Below are 21,868 nucleotides of genomic sequence, written 5' to 3'. Positions count from 1 at the left end.
TTGCCTATTTACAAAGTATCTATATTGAATTGACCTACTCCTACTTCTCTGCATACCAGCTTGTATTTAATCATCACAATAATTGTGTGCACCGCCTTCCTACAAAGCATAAGTGAAATAAATGCCTTCAGTTTAGATAAAGAACCTAAGAGCTGCTAACAACCAACAAGGTTATCTAAATCATATTTTCCAGCAGGAGGTGTTGTTTACAGTTTTTTCTTTCTTTTTAACATAATTCTCTAAAGAGGGTCCCCAGGCTGATTCAAATGCGAGAGCTCTCTGGGCCAGTTTCCCAGACCCAGATTAAGCCTAAGCCTAGATTAAATAGAATTTCCAATGGTGATTCACCTTTGGCCCAGCAGTTTGGTCAAAGACTAGGCTTAATCAAGCAATTTACTATAAATATTATCATGAAAATGAAAGCAAATTTGGGACGTTGTCACAATATATTTTCAGATATGGAGTTGTTAGATGTTATCTACCCAAAAATTCACAAATGTATTATTTTTTTCATCAAAAATGAAGAGAAATCTTTAAATGATTTGCTTGCATGATGTATAAATGCACAAGAACACTTGATCAGGTCTGTTACGTCAACAAGGACAGCTTTACATTCCTCATGTCAGCTCTCGCATCACAGAAATACATTTAAACGGCTGTTCTAGCTCAGCTCTAGAGATCAAAATCTCTGTTACTCTGTGTGTGTGTGCAGCTACGGGGGTGTGACAGCAGGGACGTTCTGTGCCCTTTACACTCTGCTCCAGCAGCTGGAGGCTGACAGTTCCGTGGATGTTTACCTGGTGGCCAAGATGACCAACCTCATGAGGCCAGGAATCTTCACAGATATTGTACGACTCTTTTCACACGATATGCCAAATGAACAAATACATTCTAATACCCTGTGATATTTGTAAAGGAGAATCACATTAAAACAAGGCTCTTGGTGTCTCTGATAGGAACAGTACCAATTCCTCTACAAAGCCATCTTGAGTCTGGTTGGGACCCAAGAAGATGAGAAAGCGCTCCAGTCCTCCGACAACAACGGCACAGTCCCAGGAGGCCTTGCAAGTGCCGCAGAGAGTCTGGAATCCCTTGTGTAACCATAGCAACGAGCAAACACAGCTCACATGGACGCTCCCTTTTCCCTGCTGCTCTGCTCTGTTTTTATCCGTTTGTTCACCACCTTCATTTGACAGTCCGCATTGCTGGACATGGTGTGATCCTGGAACTTGGAATGTGTGCCTTTGTACATTCATTCATCTCGTTTAACCACTTTGATACAGTTTTAATGTAGACTAATGTAGTCTATGTCTCTGCCACTTTGTACTAACCTCGTACTAATTTCTTTTAATAGAATTTCATATTTATTGGCATTATGTCTCAATGAAAGGGAAGAAAATCACTTTTTAAAAAGACATATTTTATTAGTCTATATTTTGTAGTAAGCCACATTGTTTTCCACATGGATGTAAATACAAAGAATGTGGCATTTTTTTCTGTCACAGTTTTCAGACAAGGTCATGGAATAATATTCTAATTTGTAAATAATATTATAGCAACCATGTCAATGGACCAAATTTCTATTTATAAGATTAGATTTTTATATTTTACTACTGTAGTGCTTCACGCTGTATGCACTCTAATAATGTAGTCAAAACATTGTTCTGATATTTCTGAAGTTTCCCAATGTTTTGTACTTTCATTGACTTAACATAAATTGTGATTATACTGACTCTTTAGCTGTATATAAAAATGTTTCTGTTACATGTAGGAATAAACACAACACAATAAAACCAAATAAGCAGGAGTTACTTTTGCGCTACAACTGTCTTTGATTTTATTTTTGTTGTTAGCATTTTTAATTATTTTTTGCTATTTTACTTTTTATTTTGTACAGTTGAGCAATCACCTGGCATCTTTGTGAGGGTAACGTGTGGTCTTTGTATGTCTCCTGAACTGAAAATTGAACCTCTTAAGACTTAATTTTGACAGTTTAAAAAATTTAATTCAGTGAAAAAAATGTGTTTGATCTTAATGATATGAAAAGTATAAAGGTTAGACTGAATGCTGTCATTTGATGCTAAAGTCATGAGCATAGCATCATCATTAGGACAAAACCTCCAAAAAATAATTTTCATATTCTACATTAGGTCACATTCTAAGGGCGGCACGGTGGCGTGGTGGGTAGCGCTGTCGCCTCACAGCGAGGAGGGCCTGGGTTCGATCCCCCAGCCGGGTGATCAGGGTTCTCCCCGTGTCTGTGTGGGTTTCCTCCGGGTTCTCCGGTTTCCTCCCACAGTCCAAAGACATGCAGTCAGGCCAATTGGACATCCTAAATTATCCCTGGGTGTGAGTGTGTGAGTGACTGTCTGTGTCTGTCTGTCTGTCTGCCCTGCGATGGACTGGCGACCTGTCCAGGGTGTATCCTGCCTTCTGCCCGATGACTGCTGGGATAGGCTCCAGCACCCCCCCGCGACCCTGATGGAGAAGCGGCTTAGAAAATGGATGGATGGGTCACATTCTAACTTATTTTAACCCATTTCTGATTAGATGAGTTGTGCAGTGAAGCAGCATAACTGTTTTAACAAGCCATCTCTTAGTGTTCTTTTAAAGTATGTCACAAAATGAGTCATGCTTCTGTTTCATACATCTTTAAACTTTCTTGCCCATTTGTCCTCAGGACAGACTCATCCTAAAGACACACTAAGTCTCTTTGTGTGAGTTGGTTTTGACTACATGTGCCACACTTCACTTCCCTTCCATTAATACTATCAATGAGGTCAAGTTAGCAATCCTGGTTCAATAAGTGTCATCTGACTTAAGGGGCCCTGTAGTCCTTCTAAGCCATTGCTCAGACTAAAAGAAATAAGGAAGGACCAGCTTTAAGAAAACAATTACAGCATTAAGACTGAGGCTTTTGCTTTGATGAAAAAGATGACAACTATATGGAGTTATGGCATAATCCGTTTCAAGAATCGTTCCATAATTATTTCTATGTTCTAATCCAGTCTAAGACGCAAAAGGTTATGCGCATTTGCGGGGAAATATAGGTCAAACAGCCAGACATCGTCTTGACCAGAGTGTATCGTTACCTTAATTTGCATTTTTGACTTTTAATAATTACAAACCCAATTATCCTGAGCTTGGTGGCCTACTTAATGATGACTCCCCAAGTGATCCACACTGAGGACAAACAAGACTGCTTTCGTGACTGTTACTGTGTCGTCAATATAAGCTTGGTTGTTATACATGTGTGTGTCTGTGTGTGTAATTTTTAATATTTAATATATTAATGACATTTAAAATGTACAAAATATATAACATTTTTAGTGGCATGGTTCATCTGCTGTATTAGTACTTGACAGGCAACTTTGCAACTTTGTACATCTTTTTTAGGCATATCAAAAAGTTGAAACAGACATACACATTTGAAACAAATACATGAAGTCTGTCTTTTTGAGGTGACAGAAAAGTAGAGAAAAGGCTTTGTAAATTAATGACCATCAGAACAATCGAGGGCATTTTCAAGAGATCCGAGTACTGAGGACTACATTTTTTCTAATTATTATCCTCTAGTAGTGTTGCACTGCACAACTGTCACACTTTTCCTTTCTTTCAACACTTGACTCAAAAGTCCTTAACAAGCCTTGTGTGGATTTAAAATAGAAGTGCAAGATCAGAGAAAACACAACTGTACAGAGCTCAACGACCAAGCGAGAAACCCTGCTCTAAGCCTAGAGAGAGATAAAAAGCTGACAGTAAGTATAATTTAGGACTGTCCTGCACAAGTTGGAGATCCAATCTCATAAAGCCAATTTTGGTGAGTCTGTGGGTGTGCTGATCATATGCAGGTCACCTGCCTTTACTATTTCTGAAGAGTGTAGGCTCTACTGAAGAAAAAGCACTGAGCAAAGGAGCTCTGTAGCTGAAGCATATTCAGTATTGCAAAAATCTGGCCACAGATTTAAATTATATGGCCTATTACGTCTAGCAAGCAATCATTTTCGTTGATGTGTTTTCTTTTCATTAAATTGGGCCTCTCTAGTTAATGATAGGTGTGAATGAAGCCTAAGTTAGTGTTTTTCCTTTATTTTAAATAAAGGATCCCATTAATGGAACTGCTTTATTAACCAACCTCAAACAGAATACATGCTACTGTTCTGCCATGATTAGTTTATCAGTTTGACTCAACTGTCAACTCCACAAGAAAGCTTGGAGAAATTACCCCAAGCTGTATTTTATACAATAGATAAAAAGGATTTCTGTAAATGATGAGCTCACAGGACTGGTCTAACTGACATGGTGCATTAAATGCAATGGTGAGGTAATCCAAATATTGCATAAAGTGCTTCAGTATGGCAGACAGCCCTAAATCATGTACTGTAGTGCTTAAATGGCATGAAAAATTGTAAAGAGTTCAAAAAATGTCACATACATTAGACAATTTCAAATTTCAGATATGCAATGAAGAACAAATACAAAGCAACATAATGACAGTCAGTAAAACCGTTACACCATGACATCAGTGGGCTGCACTGATGAGACTTTCTCCTGTGTACCTACCAGCCCATGCACTGCAGTAGCTTCTTACATAAAAGCATAAAACAAAATAAGAAAACAGATGTTTGGAGAATACTCGTAGTGTTCTTGAGTTACAGTGTCAGTAAGTGTTTTTTCTCACATATTTTACATATTTGTACTTCAAACATAAAATCTATGTACTTTAAGGCCTGTCAGACAATCAATTTCTCTCTTGCTCTCTCACTGTCTCTGAATTAATGCAGGTCTGAACAGAGCATAATCAGAAACTGACTACTCTGATATAGTGCTTTTGGAGATGACCTGAAGGCCTTCCTCCTGAAGTCTCTTCAGAACTGGGCCATAGATATTCTTTGTCAATGGCACCACAAGTCCTTTAGTGTTCAGCTCACCTGTGAAAGCAAGACATGACCACCTTACATTTCATTACAACTAAGGAATGGTCAATTTAATGTGAAACATTAAAGGTCAGATAAAAACTTAGAAATAAATATAAAAACATTTTCATCTGACAACAATAACGCTGAATAATGCTAGTAATAACAAGCTGTTTTTACATTCATCATGAAATTTCCCCCTCTTGAAAAAAATACAGCACTGACAGCTAAAGCATAAAGCTGGTTAACAACATGGACATGTTTTGTTTGAATTTGATGGCTCAGCTGGTCGACCAGCGTGACTAACTTGACTGAGACATTATATTGCCAAAAGTATTCACTCATCTGCCTTCACACACATATGAAAGTGAGTGACATCTCATTCTTAATCCATAGGGTTTAATATGGTGTTGCCCCACCCTTTGCAGGTATAAGAGCTTCAACTCTTCTGGGACGGCTTTCCACAAGGTTTAGGAATGTGTTTATGGGAGTTTTTGACCATTCTTCCAGAAGCTCATTTGTGACATCAGGCACTGATGTTGGACGAGAAGGCCTGGCTCGCAGTCTCTGCTCTAATTCATCCCAAAGGTGTTCTATCGGGTTGAGGTCAGGACTGTGCAGTCCAGTCAAATTCTTCCACACCAAACTCGCTCATCCATGTCCCCAAACTGTTCCCACAAAGTTGGGAGCATGAACTTGTCCAAAATCTCTTGGTCTGCTGAAGCATTAAAAGTTCCCTTCACAGGAACTAAAACCCATTCCATGAAGCTTTCTATGCTAATAATAATAATAATAATAATAATAATAATTATTATTATTATTATTATTATTATTACAACAACAAGTTATATTCGGAACATTTTTTCAAACTCAGTGTTGCTTAATTTTGTTTATTTTGAATTTTTTCAGGTCTATCCACTGAAGAAAGCTGTGAAGCAAGTGGCAGAACATACTGCAAATGCTGATAAAGGTGCTTGACTCTGCAGGAAGTTGGCGACCTCTGCGCACTATGCACCTCAGCAACCGCTGACCCAGCTCTGTCATTTTACATGGCCCACCACTTTGTGGCCAGGTTGCTGTCGTTCCCAATCACTTCCACTTTGTTATAATACCACTGACAGTTGACTGTGGAATATTTAGTAGCGAGAAAATTTCACGACTGAACAGGTGGCATCTTATCACAATACCATGCTAGAATTCACTGAGCTCCTGAGAGTGACCCATTCTTTCACTAATGTTTAAAAGCAGTCTGCAGGCCTAGGTGCTTGGTTTTATACACCTGTGGCCATGGAATTGATTGGAACACCTGAATTCAATGATTTGGATGGGTGAGTGAATACTTTTGGAAATATAGTGTACATTTTCCAATCCATCTGGATGTCTAGCTTGTCAACCACCTTGACCATCAAAAACCAGCATAGACCATCTGAGACACCAACTAAAGATGGTCTTAGCTTTTTGATCCACAAGTACTTCTTTAAACCTCTTTACATGAACGAAGTTTATTTGTTAATCTAATAAAGTTACTATTTCAGAGATATGAGGTTGTTTTGCACAGCAATTTCTAAGCTATTTTTAGTATCTGTAGCTATGGTGTACACTTTGTGGTCACTAACCATTGAGCAGCATACGAGCTGCAATAGCTGCTGGGTATCCCACTGTTTTGGCCATGGCTGAGAAGCCATTCTGGTCCCCATAGACCACCAGGCTCATGTGCTTCATCTCAAGTTCGCCACTTGGGTGCCTAATGCCAACATCATTCCTCAAGATAATCATATCTCTCTCACCTTCATCTGTTGGAATAGAAAAAGGAAACAGAATCCAAACTGTTTAGCCTTTTTTCCCCCACAGAGAGACAATGCTTCTATACGAGACTAATGGAACTTTTTACCAGTGTTTACCAAAAGAGAGCTTGGCTTCCAGATGCTTAGCGAGGGATGCCAGGATGGCACCAGCGTGTGGCATAGGCTCATCATTAAGCATTCCAAGCCTGTTAAAATGGTACAAATATAACTCATCTCAGGCTGGATTAAAATATCTGCACCAAATTCCAAGAAGAATGTTAGCATTGTTCGCTACGCACCATCTGAGTGTCTGCATTCTGAACTCATCTCTCCCTATCTGGTTGAACACGGCTTCCTCAAAGGAGTCATTGTTAACTGAAGAGGATAAGCCAAGCTGCTTGCACAGGAGCTCTTTCTGTATGCAAGAAGGGGGAACATGATTAAAATCACAAAACTAATAATACACACACACACACACACACACACACACACACACACACACACACACACACACACACACACACACACATTTTCTAAACAGCTTATCCTTCTGGGTGGTGGAGAGTCCATCCCAGCTGTCATTGGGCAGAAGGCTGTCCCCTCCACCCATGAAACTAAAGCTTGTAAAAAAATCATATCTAAATTATACAAGAACAAGAATCCACAAAAAGAATTTGTATGCTCATCACTAAAATACATCAAAGTGTAAATAACACATATAACACACCACATAATATAAAAATGACAGATTTCTAATGACCAGGGGTTGACACTGCCTACTGTCCAATGCCACAGGCCACAATATTTCACATTTACGCTACTACATATATATTTTTTATATTTTTATTTATTAAAAAAAAATTTAAAAAAATTATATATATATATATATATATATATATATATATATATATATATATATATATATATATATATATATATATATATATATATATATTTATTTATTTATTTATTTTTTGTGTGTGTGTTTTGCCCTTTATCAAACTACCAGACCAGTTAACCATTTACAAACATTTACCATTAATTGAATAATAACTTTGCACCCTCCTGCAAAACATCCAGAACCTCTACGGTTGCACCTAGAAATCAAATCAGATGTCCTCCAACTAACAGGACAGCAAGTATCAACTTCTTTATGGAACTACATGGAAGCATTATGTTGTAGTCTGCTAAGGGCTGAGTTATCAAAATAATAACAATAATATTAACAGCAATAACAATTAATTACAATATAAACTATTTACATAATGAGGACTACAAAAAAAATTATTAAAAGTAGAAGAAAGAATTTGTGTGGCTGGAGAATTATTTTGCGAAGGAACTAATGTTCTATAAACTATAAACATAAACATGTCCCTATAATTCTGATGACAAACTATTCATTTTGGCCACAAGACTCATCGCTGCAGTGCCCAGAGTGTCCAATGCAGATCTGCCCATCCCTGATAATCAGTCAAATATACAGCTGTTAGAAGTTTCACATAATTGTCTGTAAACTAAGTCTGCTAAAGCTGTGATAAATCCTACAAGAACTACTTCTAAAACTTTTAAACACAAAAACAAAAAAAAAAAAAAAACAGAATATGGTAATAAGTAATAAACTAAGAACAATTTCTTTGAGTGAATCTGGACAGGAAACAAAACACTGAGTCTGAGCCATACAACTGTATACATTATAATGACTTATAATTGTTATGCATATTAAGTGTGTACCCAAGAGACAGGACTAGCTGTCTGTTCCAGCATTGGACAAGGGTCTGTGTTGATAAGTCCAAGCTTTATAAAGCTGCTCATTGCACTGGAGAAGCCCTGCAGGAATAAGCACAGACACATACAGAAGTGTACTGCAAGTTTTATCCGGGCCATCATACTTTTCCACATCTGTTATATAGGCATGAAAGCAGACTAAAAAAAACTTCCTGTAAGTTAATAAAGTCTAATATAATTGGCATATACGTACCTGACCTGTAACCTGTCAAACCCGTTACAGAAAACACATTTATGTAGTAGTAGGCAGGAACACTGGTTACATTGTATTGTAGTTACAATCAAGTTAATATAATTTTACTTGTTGCTAGTATGTGCCATTCTGTAATATAGGTCCTGAAAGTTGCTCTGGTCTAGGAAATCCTGCAGAAAAGTGCTGTTTTGGGTACCTTGAAGCGCAGAGTCCCTCTGATTACAGTGTGTGCAGACTCTATGCAGTAAGCATCTGCATATTTAGTGCTATCACGATTGGGAAAGCCCTCCAGATTAAAACCTGGCAGGAATTCCATGGCTGTCGTGGCTTCCATTAGAGAACCACCAGGGGGAACAGTGATCACCTGAGAAAGGAGACAAAAAGCAAACATTTAGAGCAATTCCCAGCAGTCCACCATGGATACCTATTGAAAATACAGTGGGGCAAAAAAGTATTTAGTCAGCCACTGATTGTGCAAGTTCTCCTACTTAGAAAGATAAGAGAGGTCTGTAATTTTACACTTCGACCGTGAGAGACAAAATGAGAAAAAAAATCCAGGAAATCACATTGTAGGATTTTTAAAGAATTTATTTGTAAATTATGGTGGAAAATAAGTATTTGCTCACCCACAAACAAGCAAGATTTCTGGCTCTCACAGACCTGTAACTTCTTTAAGAAGTTCTTCTGTCCTCCACTCGTTACCTGTATTAATGGCACCTTGTTATCTGTATAAAAGACATCTGTCCTCAGCCTCAAACAGTCAGACTCCAAACTCAACCATGTCCAAGACCAAAGAGCTGTCAAAGGATACCAGGAAGAAAATTGTAGACCTGCACCAGGCTGGGAAGAGTGACTCTACAATAGGCAAGCAGGTTGGTGTGAATAAATCAACTGTGGGAGCAATTGTAAAAAAATGGAAGACATACAAGACCATCGATAATCTCCCTCGATCTGGGGCCCACGCAAGATCTCATCCCGTGGATGATCCAGAAGAGGATTGGGAGAATATCATGTGGTCAGATGAAATCAAAATGGAACTTTTGGGTAAAAACTCAACTCATCGTGTTTGGAGGAAGAAGAATGCTGAGTTGCATCCCAAGAACACCATACATGCTGTGAAGCATGGGGGTGGAAACATCATGCTTTGAGGCCGTTTTTCTGCAAGGGGACAGGACGACTGATCCGTGTTAAGGGAAGAATGAACGGGGCCATGCATCATGAGATTTTAAGCCAAAACCTCTTTCCATCAGCGAGAGCATTGAAGATGGAACGTGGCTGGGTCTTCCAGCATGACAATGATCCCAAGCACACCGCTCCGGCAACAAAGGAGTGGCTCCGCAAAGGGCATTTCAAGGTCCTGGAGTGGCCTAGCCAGTGTCCAGACCTCAACCCCATAGAAAATTTGTGGAGGGAGTTGAAAGTTCATGTTGTCCAGCGACAGCCCCAAAACATCACTGCTCTAGAGGAGATCTGCACGGAGGAATGGGCCAAAATACCAGCTACAGTGTGTGCAAACCTGGTGAAGACTTACAAGAAACATCTGACCTCTGTCATTGCCAACAAAGGTTATGTTATAAAGTATTGAGTTGAACTTTTTGTTATTGACCAAATACTTATTTTCCACCATAATTTGCAAATAAATTCTTTAAAAATCCTACAATGTGATTTTCTGGATTTGTCTCTCATAGTTGAAGTGTACCTATAACGAAAATTACAGACCTCTCTCATACATACACACACACACGTATACATACATACATACATACATACATACATACATACATACATACATACATACATACATACATACATACGATGACCCTGAAGAAGAGAAAAAAAATCTCAATAAAAGAAAATATAAAGGCAGCAAAATTATAGTCCTATTTGTTTTTCATTCCATGCATTAATTACTTGGTTGTCTTTGAGGTAGACAGCAGGGCTGATGGTATTAAGCAGCACTCCATATGGACTCCAGCTGAATTTGTAACGCAGTGGATTTTCAGAACACTCTGGTGCAGGAATACCACCACAGAAGGAGCTGTATGACTCCACCTGTGTGAGAGAGCACACACAAAAATACATCCTTGAAATCAGTAGCAGTGCAAACAGAACAGAAAAAGGCTAAAAGGCTCATCTTCCTCCAGGCTATCAAGAATGAGTGAAAATGAACATGCAAGATAAAGTGTCAATATATTGAGCCAAGTCATATGTCTCCCACGAATGCTAATGATTCTACCAATGGCGATATCTCACACCATCACACATATCCATAAACACACATGACGAGTGAACACAAACACACAATACCTACAGTGCAACCGTCTGCCTTGGCCTGGTCGATGCACTCCATGGCCAACATGTGATCAATGCCAGGGTCCAGGCCCATCTCATTGACTATGGTGATGCCAGCCTCTTCAGCACTGGCAAAACATCCAATCACGACACAGCAATGTCAACAGATCAGTCAGTTAGAAAGCAGCCAATAGTAACACACAATGAAACCAGTCTAGTTATTTATTTGTCAAACAACATCAGAAGATGACTTTAAATTATGTTTGCACCTAGAAATATACTAACCTGCTCTCAAGTTCCTTCATGGCTGGACTCAGGTAACTGGCTGTGACCATGTTCACCTTCTTCGTGATACAATGCTTAGCCACCAGAGGATGATAAATATAAGGTAGCATGCTAAACACACAAAGAAGCATGAGAGTCTGATCGCGATTTTGCTTCACAAATTGTTTAAAACAAAATAATATGAGGTAGGGTTAAACAATATATATTTTTTGTTAATTGCTATTGCATGTTAATGATGACCATTGCACTATGTGTGCAAATGAGCCCTTTAACAAATTATGACTGTTTTATTGTGTGCTGTTAACTTCTGACCAAATTATACTTAATAATTTGATCAATCTTTATTCATATCAGATTAATGGTTCACCATTGTGTATTTAATATACTGTGATGCATATTGAGAACACAATATGCAGCAATATCACAGAAATAGCAATATGGTATTTTGGTCATCTTGTGCAGCCCTAATGTTAAGGAACCTAATTTAGAAGAGCTTTATGTTTATGATATGGGCAGACTTCATGCCTGATGACAAGGTCATGGTCTTTCACCAGAGACTCAAGATGGCCTTCTTGGCTGGTCACATCAAACATCACAGGTATGGTGTTGGGGTATTTGTCAGCCAGTTCTTCAGCTTGGCTCAGAAGCATGCTAGCTAAAACAAGACAGTGAAAACAACTACAAGAGATATCAGTTTTCTAAGAATTGGTGACTAAAAATGTGAGACTGGTATCAAAGCAATAAGAGTCCCTATGGGTCCACACTAATTACTGAAGTATTAACAATTTAGTTACAAAGTAGTTATTGAATAATTAATTGTAGTCAATGAATAATTAATGATGAGACAAATAGCTGAACAATAAGCCTATATTTTGAAGGGGATAAACAAGCCTAGTAGGATTTCTGTGGCTGAAAGCACTTACCCACTGTGACCTGAGTGCCAGCATCCCTGGTGAGATACTCAATGACTGGCCCAGACACATAGCCAGAGCCCAACAGCAACACACGCTTCATCCCGCTTTTCTTCAAGATCTGCTCAGTCTCCCTGCGAGCCAGATGGTACAGCCATTACTACTGACAGACACACACACTCACACACTCACTCACACACTCTCACACACACACACACACACACACACACACTCTCTCTACAGCATTAAGTGACAAATACTGATTAAAAGACAAAGAAATGCATACACCGCTGAAAGCAGGGGAAGCAAACACTTTTGATGGTCTTCCAATCACATTAGGCTAAACTGGAATTGTATACTCAAACACGCATACATTGCTGAGCAGATCAAGCATTGTGCTTCAATTAGAACTCCTAATTCACAATAAACGATTTGCAATATCAAGAATGAGGTTGTTGGCATAAAGCTGAGTTTCAATGGATCATTAGTACTATTGTATTAAGAACACTAAAGATTTTGGTTGAGAGCTGAACTGATCTTAGAGTACACTGCACTTAAATCCAAATGTTTAGATTCAAAACACCTTTTCTGTAGCACAAAATGCATCACAGTGTTCAATCTAGCTGTTACCTTATTTGAGAATGAACAGGGGAAGGACTGACTGCAACCAGAGATGGTATTCTCATGTATCAGTATCAGGTTAATATAAGCAGAAAATGGTGCATGAGATTTCAGAGGGAAAAAAATGAATGTAATTAAATCCTGTAACAAATAAGTGTGAGCACTCACTCACACTGTGATGTGATGTTGTTAGTAGTGTAGTTCCTCCTTTGGGGCAGTACTTTGTTAAATAGTTTGAACGTGATAGACTTCAATGAAGCGCTTCAATTAAAATGGCTCATTCTAAAGCTTTTAAAGATTTAAGAAAATGCATCAGAACCACATCAGATGATACTCATGTTCAGTATCAGTATCAGAAAATAAAGTGGTATCATGCCATCTCCAGTTGAAATGCAATATAATTATTTTTAGATTTAGACTGATGTTTCTTTGATGCAGCACCAAGCTTTCGCCTGTTTGTGCTGAACTAAGAGTGACAGTTTAACTGTGTTTTATTTAAAGAGCGTTACAGAAAAGCACTTAGAGCACTTATATTTGCAGTGCAGCACTGTAGAGCAAGTTCAAGAACAGAATCAACAGCAAAAATTGAGCACTGAAGTTAGAGTTGGCACTGAGATATGTTGATACAGAAAAAATTTGCCCCTCATTTAGACATCAGTACTTTGCAAACATGGATGCTCTAATACCACAGTGCTATTACAGGCTGCTAAATCAGCGTTTTAGCCCGACAGACCCTCGGGAGTCACTGTCAGCCAACCAGTCGTGTTTAGCCTAATTGGATTCGACACTGCACATGTGCACAAATGCAACCTAGAAGCCCTTAACCACTTCAAGATTTGAGGGTAACATTTCTTAATTACATAGTTTTAATTATTTGAACAGACACATTTTCATAAATGCTACTCAACAAATCTATCAAGCTTCATTTTAAAGTCTTTCTTTGATTAAATGGAGAAAAATATCAATGTAAAGCCCAACTACAGTGAGCATAACACACTGAACACATACCAGACTGACAAAGAAAATAAATAATCACATGATTCCACTGATTTCTGGTACCTTGAATGACAATGCACATCTACTATATAAATACGAAATGGAAGAATAGACAGTGAAGCTGAAGATGCACACAGTCAACTACCAGAAGCACAGGAGAGTTCGTCAAAAGCTTTTTTGCATGCAAGTTGTTGGAGGATGAATTAGGCATCTAGGAAGAGAAAAAGACTAGAGGGCTTTGTGCACACAAGCTACATAAAAACAAAAGAGCATCTTTATAGTGAAAAGGCTTACTCATTATGATGACTTATCAATCCCTGAAAGAAATATTTTATTAGTTACTGGATGAAATCTTAATTGACTGACATGCAGATAGGTGTGAGAATTCATTCAGATGATCTTTGATCTTGGATGGCATTGTTAATACATAAATTCACAAATATCTGTCAGACTGCAAGCCAATAATCAAGCTCAGAGATTAATGGAGTAGGAGGCAGACGTGTCGGCTGTGGCGAGAGAATGAGATGGTCTACCCATAAGAGGACGCTTGAGCAGGAATGCTCTAGCCATGCAAGGTGTTAAGGCAATGAGTAAGGCAAAGAAACCACACGCTGACCACACTGTGCCTGATCAGAACAGAGAGCCATGTTAGTGTGGACTGTGACATATGGCAAAATAAATTTTTTCTAGAAATGAAGTCACAGGGCACTGCTATATCTGCTCATCACTACTAAATAAATTCAAATCACTAGTGTACACAAATTATCAGTATTATTCAATGCTGTTTAACATGATTGGAGATATATTCATGCATCCAACATCCATGATGTTGAAGTGTAGAATATTGTTTTCAAAGCAGTTTCACAAGCATTTTAATGTCTTAATGATAATAAACAACAAATCTGCTTTTATGTGAGTTTTCTGATCTATCTAATCCGATACGACTTATATCTTGCATTTCAATTAGTTAAAAGACATCCTCCATTTCTATACGAAAAATAAACTTTTTGATCACATATTAAAGAAAAAACATAAACTATGTTCTTTACCTCCTCTCTCTTAGCTTCCCAATGTACTCAAACTTGGGAGTCAACTTTCCATTGGATGTTATTACAGCCTTGTGGGAGATGCGCATAAAACATTAACAAAAACAGGTTTATAAGACAGAAAATTCAACCAAATCAAAATTTGTGACAAATGAGAAAGATCTAGTAAGGGTTTATTCAAAAGATGTCTTCTGAACAATCTTCAGCTGGGAATTGCTAAAGCATATTTATATAAACCAAACCACAATACTGTTACTGTATCACATAGCTCTAGGTCAGACATATATAAGACCTGCTGGTCAATGGCTAGAAGAACATTTATTAAGATATATTTGCAACACTTACGTCTTTCACTTGTGGAGAGAAGTCCTCATCATCCAGTGGTCTGGTTGCATTGGAGGGCAGCTTGGGATAAACACAAAGTCAAAATAACTGAAAACCAACAGCAAAGCATATGATACTAAGCAGCTGCAATTCAGCACTGTTAATAGAAGGGAATGTGGTCTTAAAGAGCTGAAGCCTAGCACTGTTAATTAACAAACCACCTAAACTTGCCCATATCCAGTGTAGCCTTCTCCAAAACAAACCAAACCAAAACTGATACAGATGAGTTTATCACTTACACTTAAGTACTAGATCTTACCATTTCCCAGATATAGGGGAACAAGCGGTCACCAAAATACTCTGTAGCCTCAATGGGAAGTTGGGCAGGCAGGTTATCAATGGAACACATGAGAATGCCATTTCCCTCCACACTAGAAAGAAGGATATGGTTGTTGAGTGAATAGAAAATACACAAACGCTGTATACATATACAAAAATAAAGGTTTCTAAATAGTTCTTGGCTTGGATGTACAGTTCTTTCATTGCTATAAAACTTTTACATCATGTGAATGTTCTTTAGACTTTCAATAGAGATTCTTCCTACTCATGTTTCATTTACAAAAAAGGTATGTGTTTGTTTAAGAAATCAAGTCATTCTTCTATGGCTTCACCTTTTGCCACCTTTATTTTTAAGAGTGCAGAAGTATATTATATCCACACTCTCTATAGCTTAAGGGCTTTCTGATACCAGATAAAAAGACACTCAATGCCATACCTGCCATGATCTATGTGCTGGTTGGCATCATACATACAGAAGGGCTTCTCAATGGTGGTACACTCTGTCATAAACTCAATGGAGCCCCCTGTGTCTGCAGAAATGTCGCATATAGCCAAGAACCTGGAGACAATTGAGAAGAAGAAAAAAGAAAAAAACATATCACATGGAGTATGCTTTCAATAAGCTCAGATTTGCATAGAGTTTAAAGTGTGCATTTTAGGTCATGGAGGATTACGTAAGGCTTATTCTGTACACAAATTGAAGACCAAACATTGTAGAAGATATGCACATCCAAGGACTTCTCAACATGGTCACAGCCTTGAGGTGAAAGAGCTACATTGATGACTGCTAATATTCATTTTTTTAAAGCAGCAGATAATACCACATTATGATACAGTAATTCAAAAGAACAGTGATCACAGTAAAAAGCTCACTTGTGTGGCAGTTCAGGCCGGCCCTCAGTGACAGAGGCTGAAGATTTTGAAGGTTTCATGAGTTTCTGTGCATCCAGTCGCCTTAGTAACCTAGGAGTGTGTGGGTCCCAGTAAATGCCATTTATCAGACAGGTTGTGTAGGGTGCAACCTTTAAACATAAGGGGCAACATCAGTTTCTACCCATGGACCCTCTCAATGCAAAGTGATGCAGCTCACATTTTACGCTGTGATCTCAAAAAACAAACTCAAAATGAATGAGTGCATCTGCACTGGGTGAGAAAATGTTTATGATTTTGAGCTCTGATCTACAAGATAGTCTGTAAGCTGCTCTTTAAACTCTAAATCAAAGCATGATAAAACAGGCAAGTCTCTGAAACCAGACCAGTATTACTTTATCTGACATTTCTTTCAGGAGAATTATAGAAACAAATCTGAGGCATCTAATAACCAGCAGTTTAATGTTCCCTATAAAAGTATATTAAACAACAGTACTATTGACTAATAAAAACACAAAGAATAAAGAAAAGAGGAGCCCTTTAAGTTTTTAGATGCGTCTTTCCCACAGATTAATCATTTGGAGCTTGGCATTTGCTAAACAAAACAGGCTTCAGAGACAAAACCAAATAGCCAAACAGGGACTGTGTTATGTCACTGCATAAAATGCTTTTTTTTCCACTAGTGACTACAAGTTACAAGAGGAACATTTACTTTACAATGTCAAAACTACACAACATGTATTTACTTTATTTTTCAGCACTGTCATTCATCCCTAGCTTTGTAGACCATTATCTCAGAATCAGCAAAAACAAAAAAAAAAGTCTTTCACATATGTGGTGGTAGTACTCACGCTAGATCTGAAATGTGAGGTGTAGAGTTCAGGATGGTGTTCATACTCAAAAGGATCATATACGCCATCACTCTTTCGAACGAGATGGTGGTGTCTGCTGATCACTGTGCCATACACTTTAGTGGGGTCTGCGGTTACATCAAAACATCAACAAGCACAGGAAAAAGCATAGTAAAAACACATAAAATGCATGCATATGCATATAGAACACAACTTAAAGCCCCCTCGTCACTCACACAAACAGAAACACTACACATTCAAATTACAGGGTGTAAAATAGGAAGGGTGGTTGTACCTCCTGACTCAGAGACCTCTTTCATTTCATGTGGCTCTACATATTCACATGGAAGCTCATTGAAAATATCTTGTGCACCCTATAGAAATTGATTAATATACAGAAGATTAATAACTTATTGCTGTCCATTTTAGGACAATGTATTTTCTTTGCATTACGGTTTACCACAATAAAAAAAAAAGAACTCTAATTAAATCACCACAGTGCTGTACAGCATTTTCAGTCAGTTTTACCTTAGATACATTGCCAGTGCCCGTGAACACAAATGTAAGTGGACCAATGGACTTGGGCATGAGGCCAAGCGCTATCTCATAGCCACAGTCCCTCACAGCTTGGATAGCTTGACTGACATTCCTGTAATTGTGCGCCATTCCAATGTGCTGTTACATTGTCATCAAAAAAAAGAAAAAAAAGAGACATGTTAAGCACCCCGAAATCCACATAATTTTTATAAAATTTATTCTTGGTGGCCTGACTGCTGTATGTACTGCTTTGAGAAGAAACGTTTTCCACAAAAGCTTCAAAAATAAAAATCAGCTTTTGTAGCAATGAAAGCAATATTTTCTGCCATTTTATAGTGACACTGTCTTGCTTGCTATATGAAAACAAATAAACAAAACAAAATGAGAAAAAAAAAAAAAAAACATGGGTGAAAGAAATGCATACCATAAAGGGAGTGTGGTGCCCAAGGGCGAGGAAACGCAGACCCAGACCATGTAAAATATTAATCATCCCTGCATGAATGATAAAAATTAGTTGAAGAGGTTACACATACAGCAGCCTTTCCAAGAGCCATATTCAGTACCAGTGGCTATTCTTTTTTTATCATATGAACAAACTGTGTAGCACAAATCAGAATAAGTGGAAAATTCTCATATTCTTACACAATGTGCATTTTTTTTTACCTGCAACACCAGCCCACTTTCCGAATGCAACAATTCTGAAACCATTCTCATCCACCATTTTTTCATAGTCAATGAGCCGCACATTCTGTAAAGAGAGAATCAAAGGTGAAATACCTGCACATGCCTTCTTACTTACAATTCCTTTAGCAAAAAAAATAAATTGCATTTCAAGAACTCTGAAGGGGAAAAAACACCTCCAAAATGTTTTTGGTGAATTTAAGTCTGCTTTTAGATGAAGTGCATTGGGACCACATACAAACTTAAATATTGGAAAATTACTACACAGATTACCTTTTGGAGGATATCATCTAAAAGTCCCATGTTAGCCTCCTGGGCTTTGATGGTATGGGAAAAGAAAGCGTAGGTTTTATTTGGGAGGACCTTTTCTTCTGGGGGCCTCTTTACACCGACAATAAGAGAAGCCTCTGAGATGTCGTCCTGTAAGATGGCTCCTGCTTTCTCATAGTACTAAAAGAAACACAGAAGTGTGAGTCAGATTTTTCCTAACAGTGCATGTTTAAATGTGCAACTTCTCTTTCAGGTGTTTTGATTGAAAAGTTTAGAAAGATTTTTGAATACCTGACATTAACTTACAGTTTTCTTAACTAGAAAACTATGCTGGCTATTCAAAACCTACAGGCCTAAATGATATGAGAAGATGTTGATCATTAAACTGGAAACAGCACTTACAGTGTTGACTAGTGCATTGTCTTGGTCATTGTGACTGTGTGTCAGTGAGGACCCTGCTTACTCACTCTGTCGTGAATGGCTCTCCTGTTTGAGGGCTGTACCAGGATTTTGTAACCTGCTGCAGTGATTTCCTTCACGTGCCGGGGAGCAAGTGGTGCTCGCCTCTCCCATACGTTGACATCCTCACGCCGGATAGCCATCACAGACTTGTGATGGTGTGACCTCTGCAGGCTGCACATGCAGCCTGTCAGCCCCCTGAATTGGTTTCTGACCAGTCGGAGCATGGCTAAGGAGCCTTTCAGGGAAAAAGAGTTAAACTACAAATTTAATTTTAAACAAAATGAGAATTAAGAAAAGTACAGAGAAAATGTACACAGTGAAGCTTCTCAAACATTTTACACAATGGCTGTGGGTTCAGTTTGCAAGGGAGAAGACTGCAGCTGACTAAAAGCAATATTACCAACATTATCTCAAGTGCACCTTCCAGTCCCAGTGACGATGAACAGGAGAGCAAGGACATTTTAATGCACTAATCCTAAAAGGACATAACGTGGAGAGGAATATGACCACTATCTTGAAACGTAATTAGAGCTAAAAAATGTCAAGCATATTAATGCCACTAATCTCCCACCCGTCTGTAAGCAGTGAGTCTTCTGTAGGTTAATTAGCCAGCATGCTATCTAGCGATGCCAGGTGAGCTCATTAGAAAAGAAGCAGAAAGTATTTAGTTACGGTTAGCATTAATTCTTTACCAGCTGGCCAGCAACAAGTGTTTTGTAGCCGTCGTCGCTGGCAATAGCACAGCTAGCCAGTTAGCTTATCCTCACCTACCCGTTTAGTGTTTTAGCGTTCAGGCTGTGGTCTCGGCTGAAACGGGACCCTCCTGTAATCTCATCAGCTGTGTGGGGTGACAGCGAAGCAAAGGTGCACAGTGAGCAAAGCTCAGAGTGGTGGGACTCAGAGAGAGCGGCGGGTCTGCGGCTGAAACAGAGGAGATACACCGACACAGAGGACGGAAACACCTCAGGAAGAACAGAACGTCCACTCGTTGAACACGTAGTTAGCAGGCGTGTACTAATACCAAACTTCGTGGTGCTCAGCTGTGGTGAAATCTGTAAAAATGCGGGTGCGTAACGTGAGCCGAGCCCATCTGACGACCAATCAGAGCGCAGCTCTAGGATCTGCCTTCTGCCGCCGGCGTCGCACTCTTATGACTTCAGCAGGCAGGAGCGAGCAGGCTGCCCTCTGCTGCGCTGTGTCCTCTGGGAAAGACGGCGCTCTGTACTCCACACGGGGAGCTGAGCTTTCACAGGCCTCCCTCGTCTGAAATAAAGCCTTTGGTGTTGTGTGTAAAACACGGTCAAAGTGTCAAAGCGTAGCCAATTTCTCAGAAATCCGTGCAGGCTATTGTGCGTTCACCGACTCGTCACGTTCATGTGGACGTTATACTGAGCGGCTGCGTCCGAAACAACAACAAACAAAAACCCGCACACTGCCATGCTCGACAGCATGTCAAAAATAGTACAGCGGACGAGCGCTCATTAGTGTAGTATGCATAGCGTGCATGGACTGCTTTTTAAATAAGGCGCAATATAAAACAGCCAATCAGAGCTTAGCTCATTTACATATATTAAGGGTGCGCCTGGAGACCCTTTAGTTCGGACTTTTTCTTTTGGTCCATTCATCCTGACCATTTACACACATGACATTGAACCATTGAAGGTTCTTCAAGGGTTCTTTAGTATAGGGAATAGTTCTGCTATAGAACTCTTTCTTAAAGAAAGAGTTCTTACTTGCTTAAAGGATTCTTTGCGTGTATATGTAGATAAATAAAATGCTAGGAATATATGTGATGTGGGACCTGTTGTTAATTCAAATCTATACATGAATATGTCCTGATGCTCTTTAATGTGTATGGAGCATTTATTTGTTCATTTATTTTGACAGTGCTTATTTAATGTACTCTCGCCAGCCTATTGTAACTGCTTCGTGATGTAACTAGTTCCTGTGTGTATACAGTTCTCCTGTAAATAAAAAAAATAAATGAATGAACGAACGAATGAATGAATAATTGTATTACCTTACAAGAAGACGGGACATTATCATTGGTGCAGTTTCGTTGTGGGGGATAGAGGGGGACAGGCGTTCCTTTCCACTTTCTGAAATTACATGAGAAAAGAATCGTTGTTCAATAACTGGATTGTTGTTAAAAAACGTACATTGAGCTAAGCCAAAGTGTGCAGCACTGCTTAGTGGAGCAGGTAGCCTAACAGCTAACTTCACTATGAGCTATTTGGATGAATATTAGGCGATTATTATCTGTCCGCTACAAAGTGTCCATAGTGTCCACATGTGTAATTCCTGGTAATAATATTGTTTGTTTTTTGTGCTTTAATATTGCTCCAGGTTCGCTTCTCATCCAGCAAAATGTTGTTTTCTTATTATGTTACCTCACATCTTGTTTCCGAGCAGTTTGCCACATGAAATCGCTGGGTCTCACCTGGCCATCCACACCGTACTGACCAGCTCTATGACCCTGACACAGACGGTTCAGCACTGCATAATAATTAAGCTTGTTTTTCACAGTCTTTAATACTGTCGTTTTATATGGCCACTAATATTAATACTAATTAGCCGAAGCGTTTCAGCTCGCTCTATGAACAGAACAGAGCACAGAGACGTGGTCGTGATCCAACAGTCGGGCTTGGTGTAGTTAGGAGCGTGTAGATTATATTAGAACGGAGCTGCAGCTTTAAAGGAGTACT

At 38.9% G+C, this 21,868-nt stretch overlaps 2 protein-coding genes across 7 annotated transcripts in view; one reads left to right on the top strand and one right to left on the bottom strand.

The window, feature by feature from the left end:
* The window catches only part of ptprz1a (protein tyrosine phosphatase receptor type Z1a), a 72,241-nt gene extending 70,430 nt beyond the window's left edge, over positions 1 to 1,811 (top strand). For all 5 annotated transcript variants that reach the window (XM_017713676.2, XM_017713675.2, XM_017713674.2 and 2 more), the window contains 2 exons: positions 713 to 848; positions 957 to 1,811. In XM_017713676.2, coding sequence (XP_017569165.1) covers positions 713 to 848; positions 957 to 1,100 — 280 coding nt within the window. In that variant the 3' untranslated portion in view covers positions 1,101 to 1,811. The remainder of the gene's footprint in view (positions 1 to 712; positions 849 to 956) is intronic.
* A 1,498-nt stretch (positions 1,812 to 3,309) lies between these two features.
* On the bottom strand, positions 3,310 to 20,275 carry aass (aminoadipate-semialdehyde synthase). 2 transcript variants are annotated; one of them, XM_017713669.2, is made up of 24 exons: positions 19,935 to 20,274; positions 19,169 to 19,398; positions 18,705 to 18,881; positions 18,414 to 18,498; positions 18,175 to 18,242; positions 17,742 to 17,888; positions 17,509 to 17,587; positions 17,214 to 17,341; positions 16,366 to 16,514; positions 15,929 to 16,051; positions 15,473 to 15,584; positions 15,175 to 15,234; positions 14,833 to 14,900; positions 12,179 to 12,300; positions 11,781 to 11,910; positions 11,256 to 11,366; positions 10,990 to 11,098; positions 10,590 to 10,730; positions 8,875 to 9,042; positions 8,432 to 8,527; positions 7,000 to 7,115; positions 6,818 to 6,906; positions 6,533 to 6,709; positions 3,310 to 4,931 (listed from the first exon to the last, which is right to left on the bottom strand). In XM_017713669.2, exons 2-24 carry the CDS (start codon positions 19,385 to 19,387, stop codon positions 4,813 to 4,815), a joined length of 2,793 nt encoding a protein of 930 aa, XP_017569158.1. In that variant the 5' UTR covers positions 19,388 to 19,398; positions 19,935 to 20,274; the 3' UTR covers positions 3,310 to 4,812. The 2 variants fall into 2 exon arrangements, with proteins under 2 accessions (XP_017569158.1, XP_017569161.1); XM_017713672.2 differs by lacking the exon at positions 3,310 to 4,931 and having other exon boundaries at positions 6,570 to 6,709; positions 6,808 to 6,906; positions 19,935 to 20,275.
* Positions 20,276 to 21,868: the final 1,593 nt, after the last annotated feature.

This window comes from Pygocentrus nattereri, chromosome 11 (assembly GCF_015220715.1).
Source record: "Pygocentrus nattereri isolate fPygNat1 chromosome 11, fPygNat1.pri, whole genome shotgun sequence".
NCBI lineage: Eukaryota > Metazoa > Chordata > Actinopteri > Characiformes > Serrasalmidae > Pygocentrus > Pygocentrus nattereri.
Note: the sequence above shows the minus strand (reverse complement) of the source record. Positions and strands in the feature narration are given on the sequence as shown.

Coding starts and splice junctions, on each gene's coding strand:
- aass (XM_017713669.2), bottom strand. CDS start 19,387: ATGCTCCGACTGGTCAGAAACCAATTCAGGGGGCTGACAGGCTGCATG. Junction 18,499..18,704: donor TAGATGATATCCTCCAAAAG/GTAATCTGTGTA, acceptor CTCTCTTTACAG/AATGTGCGGCTCATTGACTA. Junction 9,043..10,589: donor TCTACCTCAAAGACAACCAA/GTAATTAATGCA, acceptor CTCCTTTCTCAG/GTGATCACTGTTCCCCCTGG.